Source organism: Erigeron canadensis, chromosome 1 (genome assembly GCF_010389155.1).
Source record: "Erigeron canadensis isolate Cc75 chromosome 1, C_canadensis_v1, whole genome shotgun sequence".
In the NCBI taxonomy this organism is placed as follows: domain Eukaryota; kingdom Viridiplantae; phylum Streptophyta; class Magnoliopsida; order Asterales; family Asteraceae; genus Erigeron; species Erigeron canadensis.
Window position 1 is genome coordinate 22314095 of NC_057761.1, and position 17542 is coordinate 22331636.

General features: G+C 34.3%; 1 protein-coding gene across 1 annotated transcript; it reads right to left on the minus strand.

Annotated features, from left to right (window-relative positions):
• Window positions 1–571: 571 nt before the first annotated feature.
• LOC122579083 (histone-lysine N-methyltransferase ASHH1) lies at window positions 572–13346 on the minus strand. The gene is made up of 11 exons (XM_043751180.1): window positions 13138–13346; window positions 12978–13042; window positions 10875–10933; window positions 7353–7509; window positions 5695–5781; window positions 4909–4993; window positions 4722–4815; window positions 4026–4224; window positions 3505–3539; window positions 2378–2819; window positions 572–1257 (listed from the first exon to the last, which is right to left on the minus strand). Exons 2-11 carry the CDS (start codon window positions 13002–13004, stop codon window positions 1003–1005), a joined length of 1440 nt encoding a protein of 479 aa, XP_043607115.1. The 5' UTR covers window positions 13005–13042; window positions 13138–13346; the 3' UTR covers window positions 572–1002.
• Window positions 13347–17542: the final 4196 nt, after the last annotated feature.

A 17542-nucleotide genomic window follows, 5' to 3' on the forward strand; every position in this document is an offset into this window, starting at 1 on the left:
GGAAAAGACAATCTATTGCTGATGAAGTTCTAAATATATATACCAAATATATGTTGTAATGCAAGAAAATGACCCTGGAAAAGTAAATCATTTAGCTAAAGAATAATCTAATAAGACTGGATTGTTTATTACATAGCAGCCGTTGCAGGTTTCCTTGCCGTAACTTGCTACTTCCGTGTGACTGAAGCCTGGGGTCAGCTACATATAATTCAGTTGAGCATGTCTCTAGATTATGTTGATGCTCATGGCAAGTATGTTGGGTGACATGTTAAAAACCAATAGAATTGGTGACTCATTGGTAAGGTCTTTGACCTTAGGAGAATCCATCTGGGTTCGACTGTTCGAGTCTCACTTCTTACATTTATGAGGGTGGATTAATTGAAGGTTTTTTAAGAGACTTGGTTTTCAGGCATATGTGTAATTTACGAGTATGATAGAATGTTCAAAAAAAATAATAATAAAAATAAAAAGTAGTCACACATAAACGTGTGGGCAACCAACACTACATACGCTCTATATCCTATATAGGCTGTGAGAAGAATAGATAACATGAACCATATCTGAGCAGAAGTTATTAAAAAAGGTCAGTATTGATGTGAGCTGATATTTAAAACGAACCTGAAGCAACAAACACGGTTCCTAAAAGCCCATGAGCCATAATAGTTCTAGTCAAGACTCCAGTTATAAGTTATAACAATATGCTAAATGATTACAGTTGGATAGGAATCACAAACACTGTCCTAATCCTACTTCTAACAATTTATAAATACTTGAAAAGAAAAACTGCATAAATAGTTGGAAAAATCCATCAATGAGAGAAAGCCTATTTAACTCCAGCATAGATGGTAGTTAAACACTCAAAAAAAATTTCAAGAACATAAAATGCAGTTTCCCGGTTGAATAACTACCATCAATAGTTGTAATTCTCATCTCAAACTCCAGAGTCAAACCTCATAACAAAAGCTGTATGTCCATCTCGAAGAATAGCATTTTTGACCAGCATTAATTTTTCAAGCAATCAATAGCATTCTCGGGAACAGGATCTGGTTCATTTGTAACAGGAGGGCATACCACATTTTTTACTACAGCGAAGTAAAGATCGAAATCTGCTTTTAATTTTGAGCATGAAGCCTCTATCCATTTTTCTGCTACATTTATCGGAAGACTATCAAGACTGTCCCTTTCACGTTCTTCAATTGCAGGTCGTATTTCGTCATACACAGAATCAAGTTTCGCAGTCGCTTCATTTCGTTCTTCCTGAACAAAAAAGAATAGCAAGAAAAGAGGTAAGCATTTAGTTAATTTTTCAGAAATACTGAACCTAAACTTTATGCTAGGACCAGTTCTTAATAGCCTGTGTTTTGATCAAAATCTAATTGCAGATGTTTCCTGGACAATTGTATGCGTCATAGAGCTATGCTGATCAGAATTAATGTACCAAATCAAATCAGCAAACCATATGTTTTCGTTATCATTATCGGCAGATATTTGTTTACCTAGACTTGCATATGCATAAGCTGTTTATAGGCTAAAAATCTCTATTTTAAGGCTGCTAGTTAGCTTCCAGGTTAAAGTATATTATGAAAATTCTTCTTAAACAGACATAACATATCAAGATGTACAATAAAAATATGAAGCATCTGTTCTTTTTCCATACCGAGGCTGGAACGTATCTGTTGTCTCTATCAGTCCTTCACTATTTAACAAAATTTAGCATTGTTATGATGTATACTTTGACTCTGATTGATATTTTAACAAATGAAGGTACAATATAATCTGGTAAGATTGCAATATAGTTAATAAAAATCGTTAATAACTTGACCCTGACAGTAAAAATTTCTCGTTCCATGTGTCTCACACTATTCTATGGGGATAAGAAACATCCACGCTCACAAATTTCTTATTTTCAAACTGAACTACCATTGATTTATATACCATCAGACTTCTTTGGAAGTTAAATAGGAGGGAACCTAATATTCAATCAGTAAATACAATGTATGAAAAGGTAAAGATGAAGTCAAAGGAAAAATTGGATTACAATTTTTACTCCCTTGTGAATGGGTAAAATAAAAAATAAGGAAAAAAAAAAAAGAAGCTAAACAGGAAACGGTTCATTTCGATAGAATGGATCAAAAGGTGCCCTCTGTGGATTTTTAATGCACACAACCTAGTAAATAAATCTTTTCAAATAGCTAGATTATTGTTCGTAAAATATATTTTTTATAATCATTATTTTTTTTTCCCTAAAAAGAACAAAAAGTTTTTTGGAGTCAAACCATCCCCAGTTTGTATTGGCCAATAAAAATACCCAACACACACACTTACCGCCTCTGGAAATTGTTTACTAAAGCAATAGATATGAAGAGACCATTCTTACCTCACATTTTATGAGTTCATCTTGTATTTTCTTTGAAGCAAATAGTTGAGCAATACGTTTACCATTGACCTGTTTCCTACAAGAAAGCTTTTGCTTTCGATTTGGGATGCGTTTAGCTGCCCGTTTTGCAGAACTTATACCCGATCCATTGTTAAAATTCCCAAAATCATCGTTACTCCTTGGTCCAGAAACTACCATTGCATGCTGATCACCATCTTTCTTGCCTTCAACTTCCAAATTGACCTTATCAATGGCCCCACCAGCAACCAATCCTGACAAACTTATCTTGTGATCGTACCCAAAACTATTGTTGTTTAGAGCATCATTCTCAGCTTTGACAGTTAAGGAGGCCTCCTGAATAGTAGAGTCTGTAACTTTGTTGACTTTATCCAAAGGCTCATCCTCAGCAGAATCATACAGGGGGAACGCATCAACAGTATATCTGAAAGGAAAAGAAAAACAAAAAAGAAACATGAATGATAGAAGTGGCAAGACAATTGGTCCGGGTTGGTAGAATAACAGATCAAAATGGGCTCGATAAATTTAAGGTGCGTGTATTTCATTAACTTCGTAAATAACCAATTGTCCAATTATCGAACTGAGATGACATGTAAGACCCTAAACTAAGTAGATGCTATATTTTATTTTTCAATTGACATAACAAAAATCCCTACATACATAATTAATAGTATCACGTAATAAGAAGATTAAGTAGATAGAATTCAACCTTGTTAGCCTCAACAAATACTGATTCTCAAAGGATATTTTGTAGATAAAAATAAATAGAAGAGTGGTTATCAATTTATGTCTAATAGAAGATGAACATGTTATTCCACCCATTTGCCCTCTAAATGCTAGCTAGATCTCATAATCCAAAGTCATCAGGTTCACCTAATGTGATTTAAAGAATACACGCACTCACACACTGTGTGACAAACAATCCTACCAAGAACATTTTGTAAATGCTAGCTATAGCCTATATGTCTATCATCTTATAACTAACATGCCATGTGCAAAAAACAATGTTCAAGTTTATTAGCCATGGGATTGTGCAAAAGCAACAATACACCAGAACGAAACACACTCACAGACATCTATACGCATATGCATAATTGATAATATACTACCTGTCATCACCGTCTTCCCACACATGATTATGCTCCTGTTAAGAAAACAATGGATTAGGTACAATACAAGAATTTATTGTTTTATTCTCCAAAGATATTGGAAAAACAAAGGAAAATTAAGCAAATTGAAGAGTCGAGAACATGTGGGATCTAACATGATTATAATTTGAAAGTGAACTTTAAGTAATTCCACTTAATTATACCAAATTGGCTCTACAATTACATGAAGGTTACTTTTTGATGAGTTAACAAAGATATGATGATGTGACGAGGTATAAGAATTAAAAACGATCGATCACCTCTTTTTCAGCAAAAATATCACATCGGTACAGGCATTATAGAGTTTGGAAGGCATTTGACCAATTTGACTCATTCCCAAGATTTGCTAAACCTCTTGATTAGAGCCATTTGATATAAACAATAAAAAAGGCCCGATTTATATGAAAAATGGTTGAAACGTCAACTCCCGAAATTATTGAAGTAAGAAATGAAGACATGCAATATCTTAAAAAGATTTTTACCAAGAAACCCTGAGACTTTCCACCAAGAAAAATAGAACAGTTAGGAGCCCCGCAGAGACAACGGACGTTGATACCACCATACCATTCAAAATTATAGTCATATGCCAGTTCCGTTCCAACAGAAATATCTTGGGTTGCAAAAATCCCGACTCTTGTTTCCCCCAAAACTGTCCACTTCCTTGTCTCGCAATTCGGTTGGCTGCACGGCACCAAAAAGATAGTAACCCAGACCACACTTCAGGAAAGTACAATTCATTGTATATAGTAGAGTTGACAGGATGAGCGGGTATTATAGCAGGTCAAAACAAGTACTTTTCTGGTACATGTCAAGTGAGGTCACCCCAAAACGCTTTTGGCCATAATTATTAATATTTTACTGAAAAGTAGTGTCAGGTATAATTTCAGATGTTATATAGTAGCGGACCAAAGGCTGGATCCCACGGTTATCCAGAAAAGAAAGAGGAGTTATAATACTTATATAATAATCCAAATCTTACTACTAAAATGAATAGGTTTTAGGATTTAAAAATACACTCTGGACAATCCATTTAACATGTTAGGTTGTTTCCACTTACGCTACTTATATTTTAGTATATTAACCCAAACTCAACCATTCATAAGTAGATACAGCGACTGCCACCTCTAATCGATATCTTTTAATAATCTTTTGTTCTAAGTTCTATAAAAGTAACTTACCAAGAGTGGTTTATAAATCTACCAAAACTTCCTTTTCTGGTGGCATCAATATAGTGACTAGCATCAAGAGAAATTATGTATGCATCCCTTAAACCTACATTAAATGCAAAAGGTAGTTAGCAATAATATAGTATGTTGATTGGTTCAACAATCGACATACCCACCCCAATAAACCCACACATTCTACCTTGAGTTTCATAAGTGTGAGATCTTTCCTTTGCTTCTTCTGAAGAAATTACTTCTCCACAATATTCAATAATGAATTGCCCAGCCTAACCATATGAAAAGCAGAAAGAAAAACCCAGAAAACCAACAGATGAGCAACGCATATGATATACGATAAATTTAGAGTTGGCAACATCCACGGATAGAGCATCTTGGTTAACAGGTCAAATTGGGCTCCATTCAACGGTTCAAAACAGGTCAGTTAGTGTGATTCGGGTTGGGTTGACACAAAAATAAACACTTTTTGTCCAATATTTTATAAATAATGATGAGCTACATCCTCAAAATGTTAATCTTTCTTGCATGACATGAAATGATTTACAAGGTAACATGCACAAAAGGGGATCCCCTACACGTGATCCCTAGATCAAGATAAAAAGATACACACGGAAGGTTCTTATCCAAGGAAGGCGAGTCTTTGACTCAAATGTACGCGCCTAACCTGGGTATCCCTGTGACCATTTCCGAACCCTTTCAGTAGGCCTGCATGAGGGAGATAGATCACGAATGTTCCCACAAAAGAAAAGCAAGGGGCTTAGGTTTGACCTAAGGGCCTTCCCCTCATCCCATCTCTTTTTTCCAACAGGGCACTCATGCGATGGTTGTTTGTATGCATTAAAAAATACACTTTGGTTTTGAACCATTGCCTCTTTAACTAATTCTTTAATTTGGCCAATTTGAACATTTAGAGATCAACCCCAATTGACCCACATAACAATTAGCATATACATAAGCCAGTAGTCGATACCTTGATATTTTCATCAGCTAAAAGACCCCATCCACGTCCCTCTGTCTTAAATAACTTTGTCTTTGCATATTCAAATTTTTGAAATCTCTGCAAATGGTGAAGAACTATATAATTAACACCAAATCACAAAATATTGTCTCTTCATGGCACACAAAAACATAATAAAGATTCTGAATACTGATAAAGATCATCTTCAGCAAAGTTGGCCTTAGAGGAAAAACAAGAAACATCAGACATAACTACTACTACTACAGGTCAAACTACAAGATTGGGATAGTATATCTTTCCAACGGAATTTGACTGCTACAAGAAAAGCCTAAAGCCTCAATAACATGATTCTTGGTCAACTTGAACTGAATCTTCTTCTGTAACAGCACAATGTGTATTGTTAAATTTCTCTGAATGTTTTCCTGGTACAGGTCATTTCAATTGAGTAACTTCATCTTGGCACAATCTTTTCACGCCACGAGTCATAACAGACATGAAACCAATTAGGAATGGAAAAAAAAGGAGAGATACTTTACAAACTTGATGAAATCATGTTTACAAGTGATTCCTTCGAAAAATGCATCACGGGCTGATAATTTGCAACAAAAAAAAAAAAGAAAGAAAAAAAAAAACGGAAGACCACGCCTCAACAACATCCCACTTTAGAAATTAATGATACTCCAACAAACAAAGCCATTTAGATTAAGCATTATGTTTATTGAGCTGAATTTCTACATATCGTCTTAAGATATTGAGAGCACATTTCCGAACATACTTCATAATAGTGAAATCAGCCATGAGTTGAAAATGACCATTATGATGGGATATATTGAAAGTATAGTTCCACTATGACCTTAAATAACTTGACTCGATTGCCTTAAACTATATACTTATTAAGAGTCTAGAATTATCCTATAAATAGGAGGTTTAAGAATACAACTTTTTGGAGGGTCGTCCCTTTCTTTGGTTGGTTCTTATCATGAAACTACTTCAGGTCTTGCAAGATTAATCATGGTGCTTGCATTTCTCAACCAGCTTATCTACTAGGCTTCTTCCTCAGAATTGTAGCTCCTTGACTTCAATAACTAGCTTTGTTGTAATTCAAAGGTGTTCGGTTTCATATACCCATCATTGTTGAGTTCAGATAACAGTTGGATTTTCATGGAAGATTGTGTCTCTTTCTGTATAGCTCTGATTGCTTACTTCTAGTTATACAAGGGTCTTGGAATGAATAAATCCATTATTTTTTGGTTCAAAAGTAAGAGTTTGGTTGTGATGAAGCACTAGATCGTACAAAGATAGTCTAACAAACTTGTGGCCTTTTCTCGTAATATTCACATTAATAACGCTCAAAAAGTTAGCCAATGACGGATAACAATCAATGTAAATCTTAGTATACAATATACTCTCAAAAGGTTTTAAAGACAATAGATGTTCAACGGATGGAGAAGGGATGATGTAGTTCACTGTTTTCAGTAAAGCAAATGGATATGAAGTCCTACTTTCCTAGTTTTACAGCTAAAATCCATTAATTAGTAGAGCTAGATGAATGATCAGCAGACCTGATACCTTAAAACATCATTGTATAAATGCTCAAGGAAAACGGGGAAAAAAAAAACCTATACAGTAACTAATATGTAATGACAAACATTATTGAATACATGATTTACCTGGTTCCTACAATAACTGCCACAAGGGCAATAACCAGGTGTGCATTCTGTATTGGTCAGGACATTCAAACACCTTTCTCCACACGAAAGGTTAGCATTGCCAGGATCAAACTTGCATTCGCAAACAGCAATATCCTCTTCTTTTTTCTTTATCTGCCTACAACCATATAAAGAGTCTCGGAATCACAGTTGAACGTCATAGCCAGTTCATATACAAAGTTAGAGGTAACTTTTTCTTAGAACCACAGCTGGAAAATAGAAAGATAATTGAATCTGCATTTAAAACTACAACTTAAAGCTCTGAACAGCACAGTTTTCAAGTTCAAAGTATTAGTGAAACTCGGCAGAATTAGAAAGAAATGTACATGCACTTAGTAGGAGGTCTTATGCATAAAGTTACACCTTGAGCAACTTTTGACCCATTTGCTTATAAGCCAGTTTTTCCTTATTAACCATGTTGACTAGTTAGATATACAAAATAACTCGGAATCAACCCATTAATAAGTAAATGAGTTGAAATAGCCACCTTTAATCGACACACACATGTACTTGGCCTATGGGATAGAGTATGCTAGTGCTTGAAGACTGTTTCCAAGCATCAAAAGCAACTGAAAATAAACATGAATGCATAAGACAATCACGAGCTAATATCACGAGAATAAAGGATTATTAAAGCCATAGCCACCCGTAATCGTAGTAATTAGGCATCCTAGATGTACTAAGACAGCCTTCTGATGCTGAAGAACTTCAATGAAAGAATGGACCTATTATCAAAACTTGCAAATAGGATTTTTCAAGAAGACTGTGTTGTATTACCTTAATGTTTCCGAGTTCGGCGGCTACAACTTAAAAATGAGGAAGGCACCAAATCTATAGTTCACAAAACATCCTATATAGAAAACTTTAATTACAAAAATTAGCCTGGGAGCTGTAGGTTCTTCATACAAAAGAATCCAAATCTAGAAGCATTAAAACGATGTTGGATTTAGGTTACGAAAATGACTGTTCAACTTTCGTTGTTTAAATAAAGTGATTCTGATACAAACCCTAACTTAAATGTAGCTCTACCCTTTGACCCACGACCCACTGACCCAGTCAAATGGAAGTCAGGAGGTTACTCATGAAGTCAGAAAGTCAGGAGGTTACTCATGAAGACAAAAAGTCAGAGTTTACTCATGAAGTCAGAAAGTCAGGAGAATTGGGATAACTACTCTATTATCTAAATCTATACTACTATATAAAGCATCAACCCCTCCTCCATTTCTCAAATTACAAGTTTGATCTACCTAAAATACCCCTCACTATTTAACATACTTACCACCTAATATACTTGGTCTACCAAAAATACCCTTAATGAAATAGTTTACAACATCCAGCCCTCTACTTCTAAAATAACTAAACTATCTTCTATAATTCGATTACTTTTACATCAATAACCTACACTATTCGCCGCCACCATCACCCGTCGCCGCAACCACAACCCGCTGCTACATCATGCGGGCATGAGTCTAGTTAGTTTACATATTAGTTCACATTTTAATTTTGGTTTTGTTTGTTGATGTTATTTAATTAGCAAACTGGTATGTTTGTTGTGGGGATTTGCCTTCTCGGATAGGCCTTATCATGTGTTTCTTTTCAATTTCAGAGATCTAATCCCTATATTTCCGCTGTTTAATTTGGGGGTTCTATCATTGGTTCCATTGCCGGGAAAGGCAGAGAGGATGGATCAGAAACCCGGGAATTACAGCAACGATATCACTGCTCAATTAAAAGCAATTGGAGCACGGCTGGATTCGCTTTTTTGTAACCATGAAGAACGATGTTGAAGCAATCAAGCCTCGCGTCTATGGAACAACCTCTACTCCGGTCCAGTCAGGTCTATCAACTGATCCTATCACAATTATTAACCGTGGATCTGAACCTGAAGATGAATATCTGGTGCAAGGGACCGTGCCATCTGCTCCACCCATCTCTGACTCCATACCACCACCTGCTTCTGTCACACCACTACCAAGTATTATCCACCCGCCACCTAACTACACCGATACCTACATTCTACCTCGTCTCACTACACCCTCAACCGATTCATTGCCATCACCAAAAATCACGCCGTGCCTAATTTTTGAGGAAAAAGATGTAGTTCGGGCTCAGCTTGTAAATCAAATTTTGATGAGTGGGTTAAGATATAAACAATACAAGGATGTGGGATTATATCTTGGTAGTGGCTTGGGTGGTATCAACCCGAACCGAACTGCAGATCTGTTTAAAAGAGCCTTGGCTGAAAGTGATCTACTACGAGTTCAATTACCTTCGTTCGACTTGAGGACAAGTCGCTTTTCGTGTCCAGATGTATTGATACGAACCCTTATTTAAATGTGGACCTACTCTTTAACCCATGACCCAGTCAAATGGAAGTCAGGAGGTTACTCATGAGTCATGAGTCAGAACGTCAGGAGGTTACTCATGAAGACAGAAAGTCAGAGGTTACTCATGAAGTCAGAAAGTCAGGAGAATTGGGATAACTACTCCACTATTATTAGTTTAAATATTAGTTCATATTTTTATTTTGGTTTTGTTTTTTGATGTTATTTAATCAGCAAACTGGTATGTTTGTTGTGGAGATTTGCCCTCTCAAATAGGCCTCATCATGTGTTTCTTTTCAATTCCAGAGATCTAAGCCCTATATATCCGTTGTTTAATTTGGGGGTTCTAATAGATTCTGACTCCAACTCCGATTCTTTAGGGATCAAATAATCAGTTTTAAACTAATTCCTTCTTCATCTAAAGGAAACACTACAAACAAAGCCTTCTTCATAAACCCTATTTACCAAAAATATTATGATAACATTTCCGTTCCTTTTAAGATAAAGTGTTTCTGACTCTTTTCTACTGATTCATAATGAATAGTAAAAAACACTGCAGTTCAGACGACTTGGCAGTGATAAAAGAGTAAATAGGTCAAAAGAGCTATGATCTCAATCACCCATGCCACCCTTGCTAGTGTTGTTCTCAATCATGTTGAGAAGTTACATCGTTTTCCAACACTGACCTCTTACATGAACACCACTTATCAGAAACTTTTGCACCTAAAGTATGTAGATACTTTGTCTTATTACCGGATGAAAATCAAAATTACTATAAGGTAGATGGGTCCATAGCCCTAAACTGATATATACATTGAAACTGTTAAACTCTCATTCTAAAAAGTTTGTTTATCTGATGTGCATATACTATGCTCATTTATCTGAAATCCACAATCTATCCTCCCATTTACATATTTGCATGCTCCATTCCTTTTCAGGCTATATTCACCAATATATATGCTTCATGACTTTTGTCCTTGTTATAAATCAGTGCACATGGAATGTGTTGTATGCTTTTTGTTTTGAACATTTTGTATGCAAATTATAGAAAAAAATTAAATGCAGAAAATGATCAAAAAGAATATGCATCAGGGTTCTGTAACTCATTGAATGAGCTAGAAAGATAGAGCATAGTACGCATGAGCAAGAAATAACTTACTTCCTGCCTGAACGTTCATTTCGAGTAATATGTGTGAATGGAGCCACTCCTTCGGGTAACTGAGCCATAAACAGAATATTCATGATGTTAGTTGTACAGAACAAAGAACATTTAGCAGTATCAAAAATCCAGATTTGGTAGATTATCGCAACAACTTGGACATATACATATCAACATTAATAAGAAGTACCAACTACTTCACTTTCGACATAAATATTAGCATTTGTTGATCAAAATTTGATAACACTAATTAAAATGAATCTTCCATCTCTTAAATAAGGGAAGTTCATCAGTGGGTAAACCCGATATCATTATTATCATTATCCGTATGCTATTGGGTATCAACAACACACGTGCTAAATGAAGGAAGAATTGGCCTCCCGAAACCTTTTGGGTAAATGCTTTTCCCCTGTTTATTATAATTAATCACAAGTAGAATTTATAAATCGGGACAAACAAACTTTGCAGATGGAAGATCCACTCATCCACAATAAAACTAAACAAACATATTTGGGTAACATTTTGTGAAAGTATAAGATAGGTAAGAATCCATATGGGCAATCAATCAAAGTCACGTATGAAACGGGCGATCTAACCTTTCTAAAACGAGGAAACTTGTGATGTGATCTTTTTCTCAAAAGAGAAAGTTGGGAATGGCTATACGCTTTTTGTCTATCCGCCATCAATCAACTAACAGACAATTAGGGTTTTATGTGAACGGGTGTGATATTTTGAGTAATTCTTGTGCCGACAACTAAAAAATACCCAATCTACTAATTTTTCTAAATGCTACCCAGACTTGCATAAAGTACTTCTTAAAGTTTCCCAAAAATAGTCAGTACTAGACCCGTGGGGAAATTTAGAGGTAGTAATTGGCCTAGGTGGAGAGTACTCGGGGAGTACTAAGATTGAAATTTTTTTTACATAAATTTCAAAGTTACAATATTACATGTTCATGGGACCATATAATTGTTCACAGAAGCATGCTTAGAGACATTAACACAATTGTTTATGTATTTCAAACCAATTTTCGACCAAGTTAACTGTGAGTTGGCTAATTTTGTTCTAAGTTGACCAAGGTTTGACCAAATATTGACCAAATTGTGGATCATGTAGCGATTACTCGGATATAACTTAACTCGCATTGGTGACTGATCTTGTAGCGAGGACTCTTCAATAACTCGGCCTTGGAATCAGACTTTTATAACACCGCATAAAGCTAAAAAAAATACACTACTTGGGCCTATTAACTTTCGGCCAAACTCGAAATAGGCCTTCACAATGCACCCCGTTTTTTTGTGAAATGGGCCATATAAGTTGGATAAGTTGGTATGAGTAAGTTCATATATGGTGAAAAATCTGAACACATGTCATTCCCCTCATGTTGCTTATAATTTAACCTCAACTTGGAAAATAAAACCAAAAAAACAAAGAAAAAGGAAAAGGAATGACATCTACATCTTCCACCATATATGTCCTATTTTCTATATTCACCTCTAACATCGTCAATGCCTTCTCGAGAGATGTGCATACTTCGGTATATTTACAAAACACGCTTGTGGTGTTATTTCCAAATTCCAAGAACATTCCAAATAAAGAAGGATATTAACTAGTTCTTAAGTTACACAAAACAACCTAATATATTTTTGTCTAATGGCTGTATCTTGATTTGTATGGTAGATATATCTTTGATTCATTCCCAAAACCGAAACTCACTAATTCTGCCAATCCAAGATAATTACTCCGTAATTTTTTCGTCATCAACTATTTCTACTTTTTATTTGTAACATGATTACATACATGCTGCGCCGTCACTCTTTGTTTTCTAGCAAGGTTGGTTATACATTAACAACCTCCTATATATGTACGTAACTATGTCACAACACCCTACAAGAAAAAAATATGCTATGATATATGCAAAAGTTCACAAATTTCACATTTTGGGTAAAACAAGACTATGTATGAGTTATCAATCCAGCAGCGGAAATCTAATCTTTTCTTCAAAATATAACAAACTAACCGAAACAAATCCCAAATTCCAAAATCAACAGAATTTGACAATTTATGTCATGAATAAACAAAGGGCCAATTGTGAATACTTACATTAACTTTGTTGTAATCAAGCTCCATTGCCACCTCTCCAGACACACTTGCTCTAGGGCTTAATACTGAAAAAAGGAGATTAAAATAGGGAAATTGAGAAAGACCCAACACTTAATTATAAGTTTCTTGGGGTAATTTAAAAGAAAAGTGTAAACTTTACCTCATTATTATGCTTTGGGTAATAAAGATTTTGATAGTTATAGTTATGTCTACAAAGAATGTGTGTATTTTTTCTTGTGTGTATGAAAAAGCTTTGGCGCTCCGATTCGGAGTTTGGATGTTCTTACGGAGTTTCGGTGAGTCCCCTAGTATAAAATTAAAATCCCAAGCACAAACAAGGTATGGATTCAAAACGTAAAAGACTTGCTTTGAGCCGGCCTACACCAAATTCGAGCTTAAATGTTAGACTCATTTACAATTGAGCTTTCGCCTTTTTTTTTTTAGGCTCGATTCAAATTCATAAATTGATAAGTTCGTGAGCCTAAGAGGCTACCCAATGGTAGGGATTAATCCCTCAAAGACTAGTCTCTGTCGACACCATATCAAGAAAAAAACATTCCAAGGACTAATCCCCAAAATGCACCCAATCCGCTCATTCCTCAAGTATTAGTCTTGGACCCACCAATTAATTAATTCTACCCATTTATCTAAACTTTACACTTTTAACCTTCTAAAATTATAACAAACTAAAACATACACAAACTAAAAACATTTCATTAAATATAAAAACAACTACCCATTTATTTAAAAAATAAACACACATAAAAAAAAAACATTACAATACTTCAATTTAAAAATACTTGATAATACAACATAATTAAAAAAGAATAAGAACATTACAACATATTAAACACTCATTTTTTTTGTTCGTAAACTGCTTCGGCATTTACGATCAAATGGTTCAAGTTGACGACCGCATCAACAAGTTCTTCCATAGCACTTTCAATCTTGTCGAACTTACCCTGCAAATAAGTAAAATATTGACACTCAAGCTCAGTACAATGCCCGGTTTGTATATAATCGATTTGTTCTCGACACCATTTCCTCTTCGCCTTTAGTTTTCGACCAACTGCAACAAGTTCCTCTTGGAACATTCGGTGGTCGAGGATATCAGCCAATGATACTGTCATTCACTTGATCAACAGTCATCGATGGTTTTTGGTTACGGGCATTTGATGAAGAAGTCATTTCAGATATATAGAAGTTTGAGTTTTGATCTTAAATCTTTTATAAGGTCCTAGTATTTATAGGTAGATTACAAAGACACTCCTCCAACGTTCAAAAGTTCAAAATATTTACACTTTGAGTCCCTTCAACGTTCGAATTCAAAATATTTACACTTTCAGTCCCTCAAACGGCCAAAAATTCAAAAACATTTACACTTAAAGTCCATGAACGGCTACCTGGATTGTCACTCTATAAATAGAAACATAGAGCACAATTCTAAATTTCATTATTCTACAAACTCACTCACTCTTTCTAACCGAATGGCGTCCTCATCATCAAAAAAGAATGTTCACCGACCTCGTCTGGCCGAAGATGAGATGAAAACAAGAATCATGGCTGATATCAAAGAAGACACCCTTCTTCAAGCTGAGCTCTCTGGGACCATGGGTTACCTACGGGAGAAAAGGCGATAATGCGAGCAATATGTTGAGGCAATACAAGCACCAGGCCGCAAGGTCTCAAAACATGAGGAGACATATTCATATTTTTTGCAAGATGAGGCCAAAAGGGTCAGGAGTGTGATTGATGATGTTTTTAAGGCCGGTCACACGTTGAGTGACCAATGTACTTGGGCTGAATCATACCATGACAACTGCGGAAAAGACAAAACAACGTGGGAAGTCAAATGCCTGCAACATGACAAGTGGTGGGCCAATGAAAGGGCTTACTGTGGATTAGGAAAAATGTCAATTAAAGATGATGACGAGTAATCGAAATGTTATTATGTATTTCGTGTTTTAATTATGTAATGTGTTCTTTGTTTTGATCATGTAATGTGTTTTGATAATAAAATGTTTTTTGATAATAAAATGTGTTTGATTGTTACAAAAAAAATAATCGTTAAGGACTAAAAGTGACACTTCTATGAACCACTTTTGATAAAAATGGTTGATAAGAGACCTGTTTTGTTAACTTTCCAAACTCCTAGTAGTCATTGGAATTCAAAAAAAAAAAATGTAGCTCCCTCTCGTCCCTGTAGGGACTAGTCCACCGGACGAAAGTATCGAACAAGTGTGTGGGACTCGTCCCTCGTAGCCGGACGAGCGCAATAACGAGTCCATTGGGTAGCCTCTAAATGACTTCATATATATATATAGTGAAATAAATAAGTGAGAACCAAAACAAGGATGAGAATTTTGTATTATATAATACGAAAAAACACTTTTTATTATTTAAGTTTTAAATAGTTTGTTAAGTATTTTTTGTATTGAAGTAAGATGTATACATTTCTATCATGCGTCTGTAATAAATATAAAGCATAAAGGGTTTTTTAATGTGTGCCGCACATAATATGAATCCAATGATCCACCCTAATTTCCATGTATACTACACAATTAATAGCTTTTAATCTTTCCGTTTTTTCACTAAGTCCCTATTTTACCCTATCTTAAAATAAGCTAATTATGTCATTCAATTTTGTTAAAACTAGAAGGGTGTCCGCGCATTGCAGCGGCAATGGTTTATAACGTGTGAGGTGTCGTAACAGTAATACAAGTTGTTTATGATACTTTTATGAGATGCGGCGATGACTCATCTAACCGTGGTTATCATCTCTAAATATATATAAAAGAGAAACCTTTATTCATAATTGGAGAAATATGTACTCTTAGATGATGTTCAACTTTTAATTAGAGCCATTAGATTAAATGATGATATCATATACCTTATTTAACTTTTTTAAATTTTATTTTATTTTAATTCATGTAAATTACTATTATTTCCTTATTTAAGTTTGTAAACATTAATAATTAATGTTTTTAATGATATAATTATGGAAACTAATGATTTTATATTTTACATCATTTTTTATCTTTAAAATTAAATTTTAATTTTTTTACAATAAAGTTTTCTTTTTTAATGTATTATGTTTTTATTAAATTATATTTTTGTATATGATTTTTATCATATAACGAATAAAATTTGATTATATCGATTTGTGTATATGATTTTTATCATATAACGTTTTTATTAATCAATGTTTGAAAACCGGACCGGATGTCAAACCGGTCTTTTTAATAATGAACTAAAAAACAATATATGGAGTCCATAGTAAGCTATCACAATTATATATTAGAAAAATAATTGTATGAAAATTGCAATGAGATTATGCATAATTTTAACTTAGATTAACACAACATGCGATATATAGATTGATAATTAAATTGCTTAGTAATTTTAGTGTATAACTATGAAAATTGTAATGATACTATGCATAATTTTAACTTAGATTAACATAACATGCTATATATAGATTGATAATTAAATTGCTTAGTAATTTTAGTGTATAACTACATTTTTCGAGTAAAACTTCTATGTACAAGTACAATGACAAGCAGACATATCCAGATGAATGAAAGACAACTAAGGAAACGAAAACCTTACTTAGCGAGACCTCTAATAGATGATGTATCCATTTTATAAGTGTCCGGTCACTGTTAACCAGAATCTAAACAACCATTAATGTAACTGCATATTTTCTAGTGGTTTAATTTTTACGCGGTTAAATATTTGCCAACTTATGATACTATAAAAATTTAACATGTCATTAATTATATATCTTTATCGCGTATTACGTGGGTAATAATCTATTTCTAAATATAAGTCGATGATTAGATGCAAAAAATAATAAGTTGCAAAAAATAACCATTATAATATATTTGTTAGGGTTACTTAAGGATAGTTTGAGGATATTAAGAAAAGTGCTGGATTTCCTAAAATAGAGAGCCAATTTGTTTTATAAGGTACTAGCACGGTACCCGCACAATGCAGTGGTGGTTGTGGCGGCAACGGTGTGGTGGTGGAGGTGGCGTCGAGTAGTGTAGATAATTGATGTAAAAGGTTAATAGAGATATTTTGATTAAATGACTAATATTGTAATTTAATCATTAATGGTATTTTAGATAATTGCTCCATAACTTTTAAAGAGAGTATTGTTTCATTTATTAAATAATATAAAAGTATAGATTAGTGTATAGGAGAATTAGAAATAATAAATAAGGGTATGTTAGGTATAAAAAAGTGTTGAATTTTTTATAATAGGAGAGATCAATATGCTCTATAAGGGCTTATAGATCATAGATGAATTAACATGTTCACGTTCATTACTCGATACTTCACAAACATAATGTTTAATATGTTTGACTTCAACATCACTTATTGACTTGCAAAAGAGATAAAAAAAAATTAACAATTAAATTCTAAAATTTCAAAGAGAAAACGGGATTTAAATTTTGATTTCTTTGTTCTTTTTGTATGATCTACCGCTTTAGCCTCCGAGTGTCCTACACGGTGACAAAAGAAATCCTGTCGTTTCTTTTCACCATTTTTGTTAACAAACC

Excerpts from the sequence above, each read along its gene's own strand:
- LOC122579083 (XM_043751180.1), bottom strand. The coding sequence starts at position 13,004 with ATGGAGCTTGATTACAACAAAGTTAAT. Across the intron at positions 4,816-4,908 it reads TCACACTTATGAAACTCAAG|GTTTAAGGGATGCATACATA; the intron begins GTAGAATGTGTG and ends CATTTAATGTAG. Across the intron at positions 2,820-3,504 it reads TGGGAAGACGGTGATGACAG|ATATACTGTTGATGCGTTCC; the intron begins GTAGTATATTAT and ends TTTTCCTTTCAG.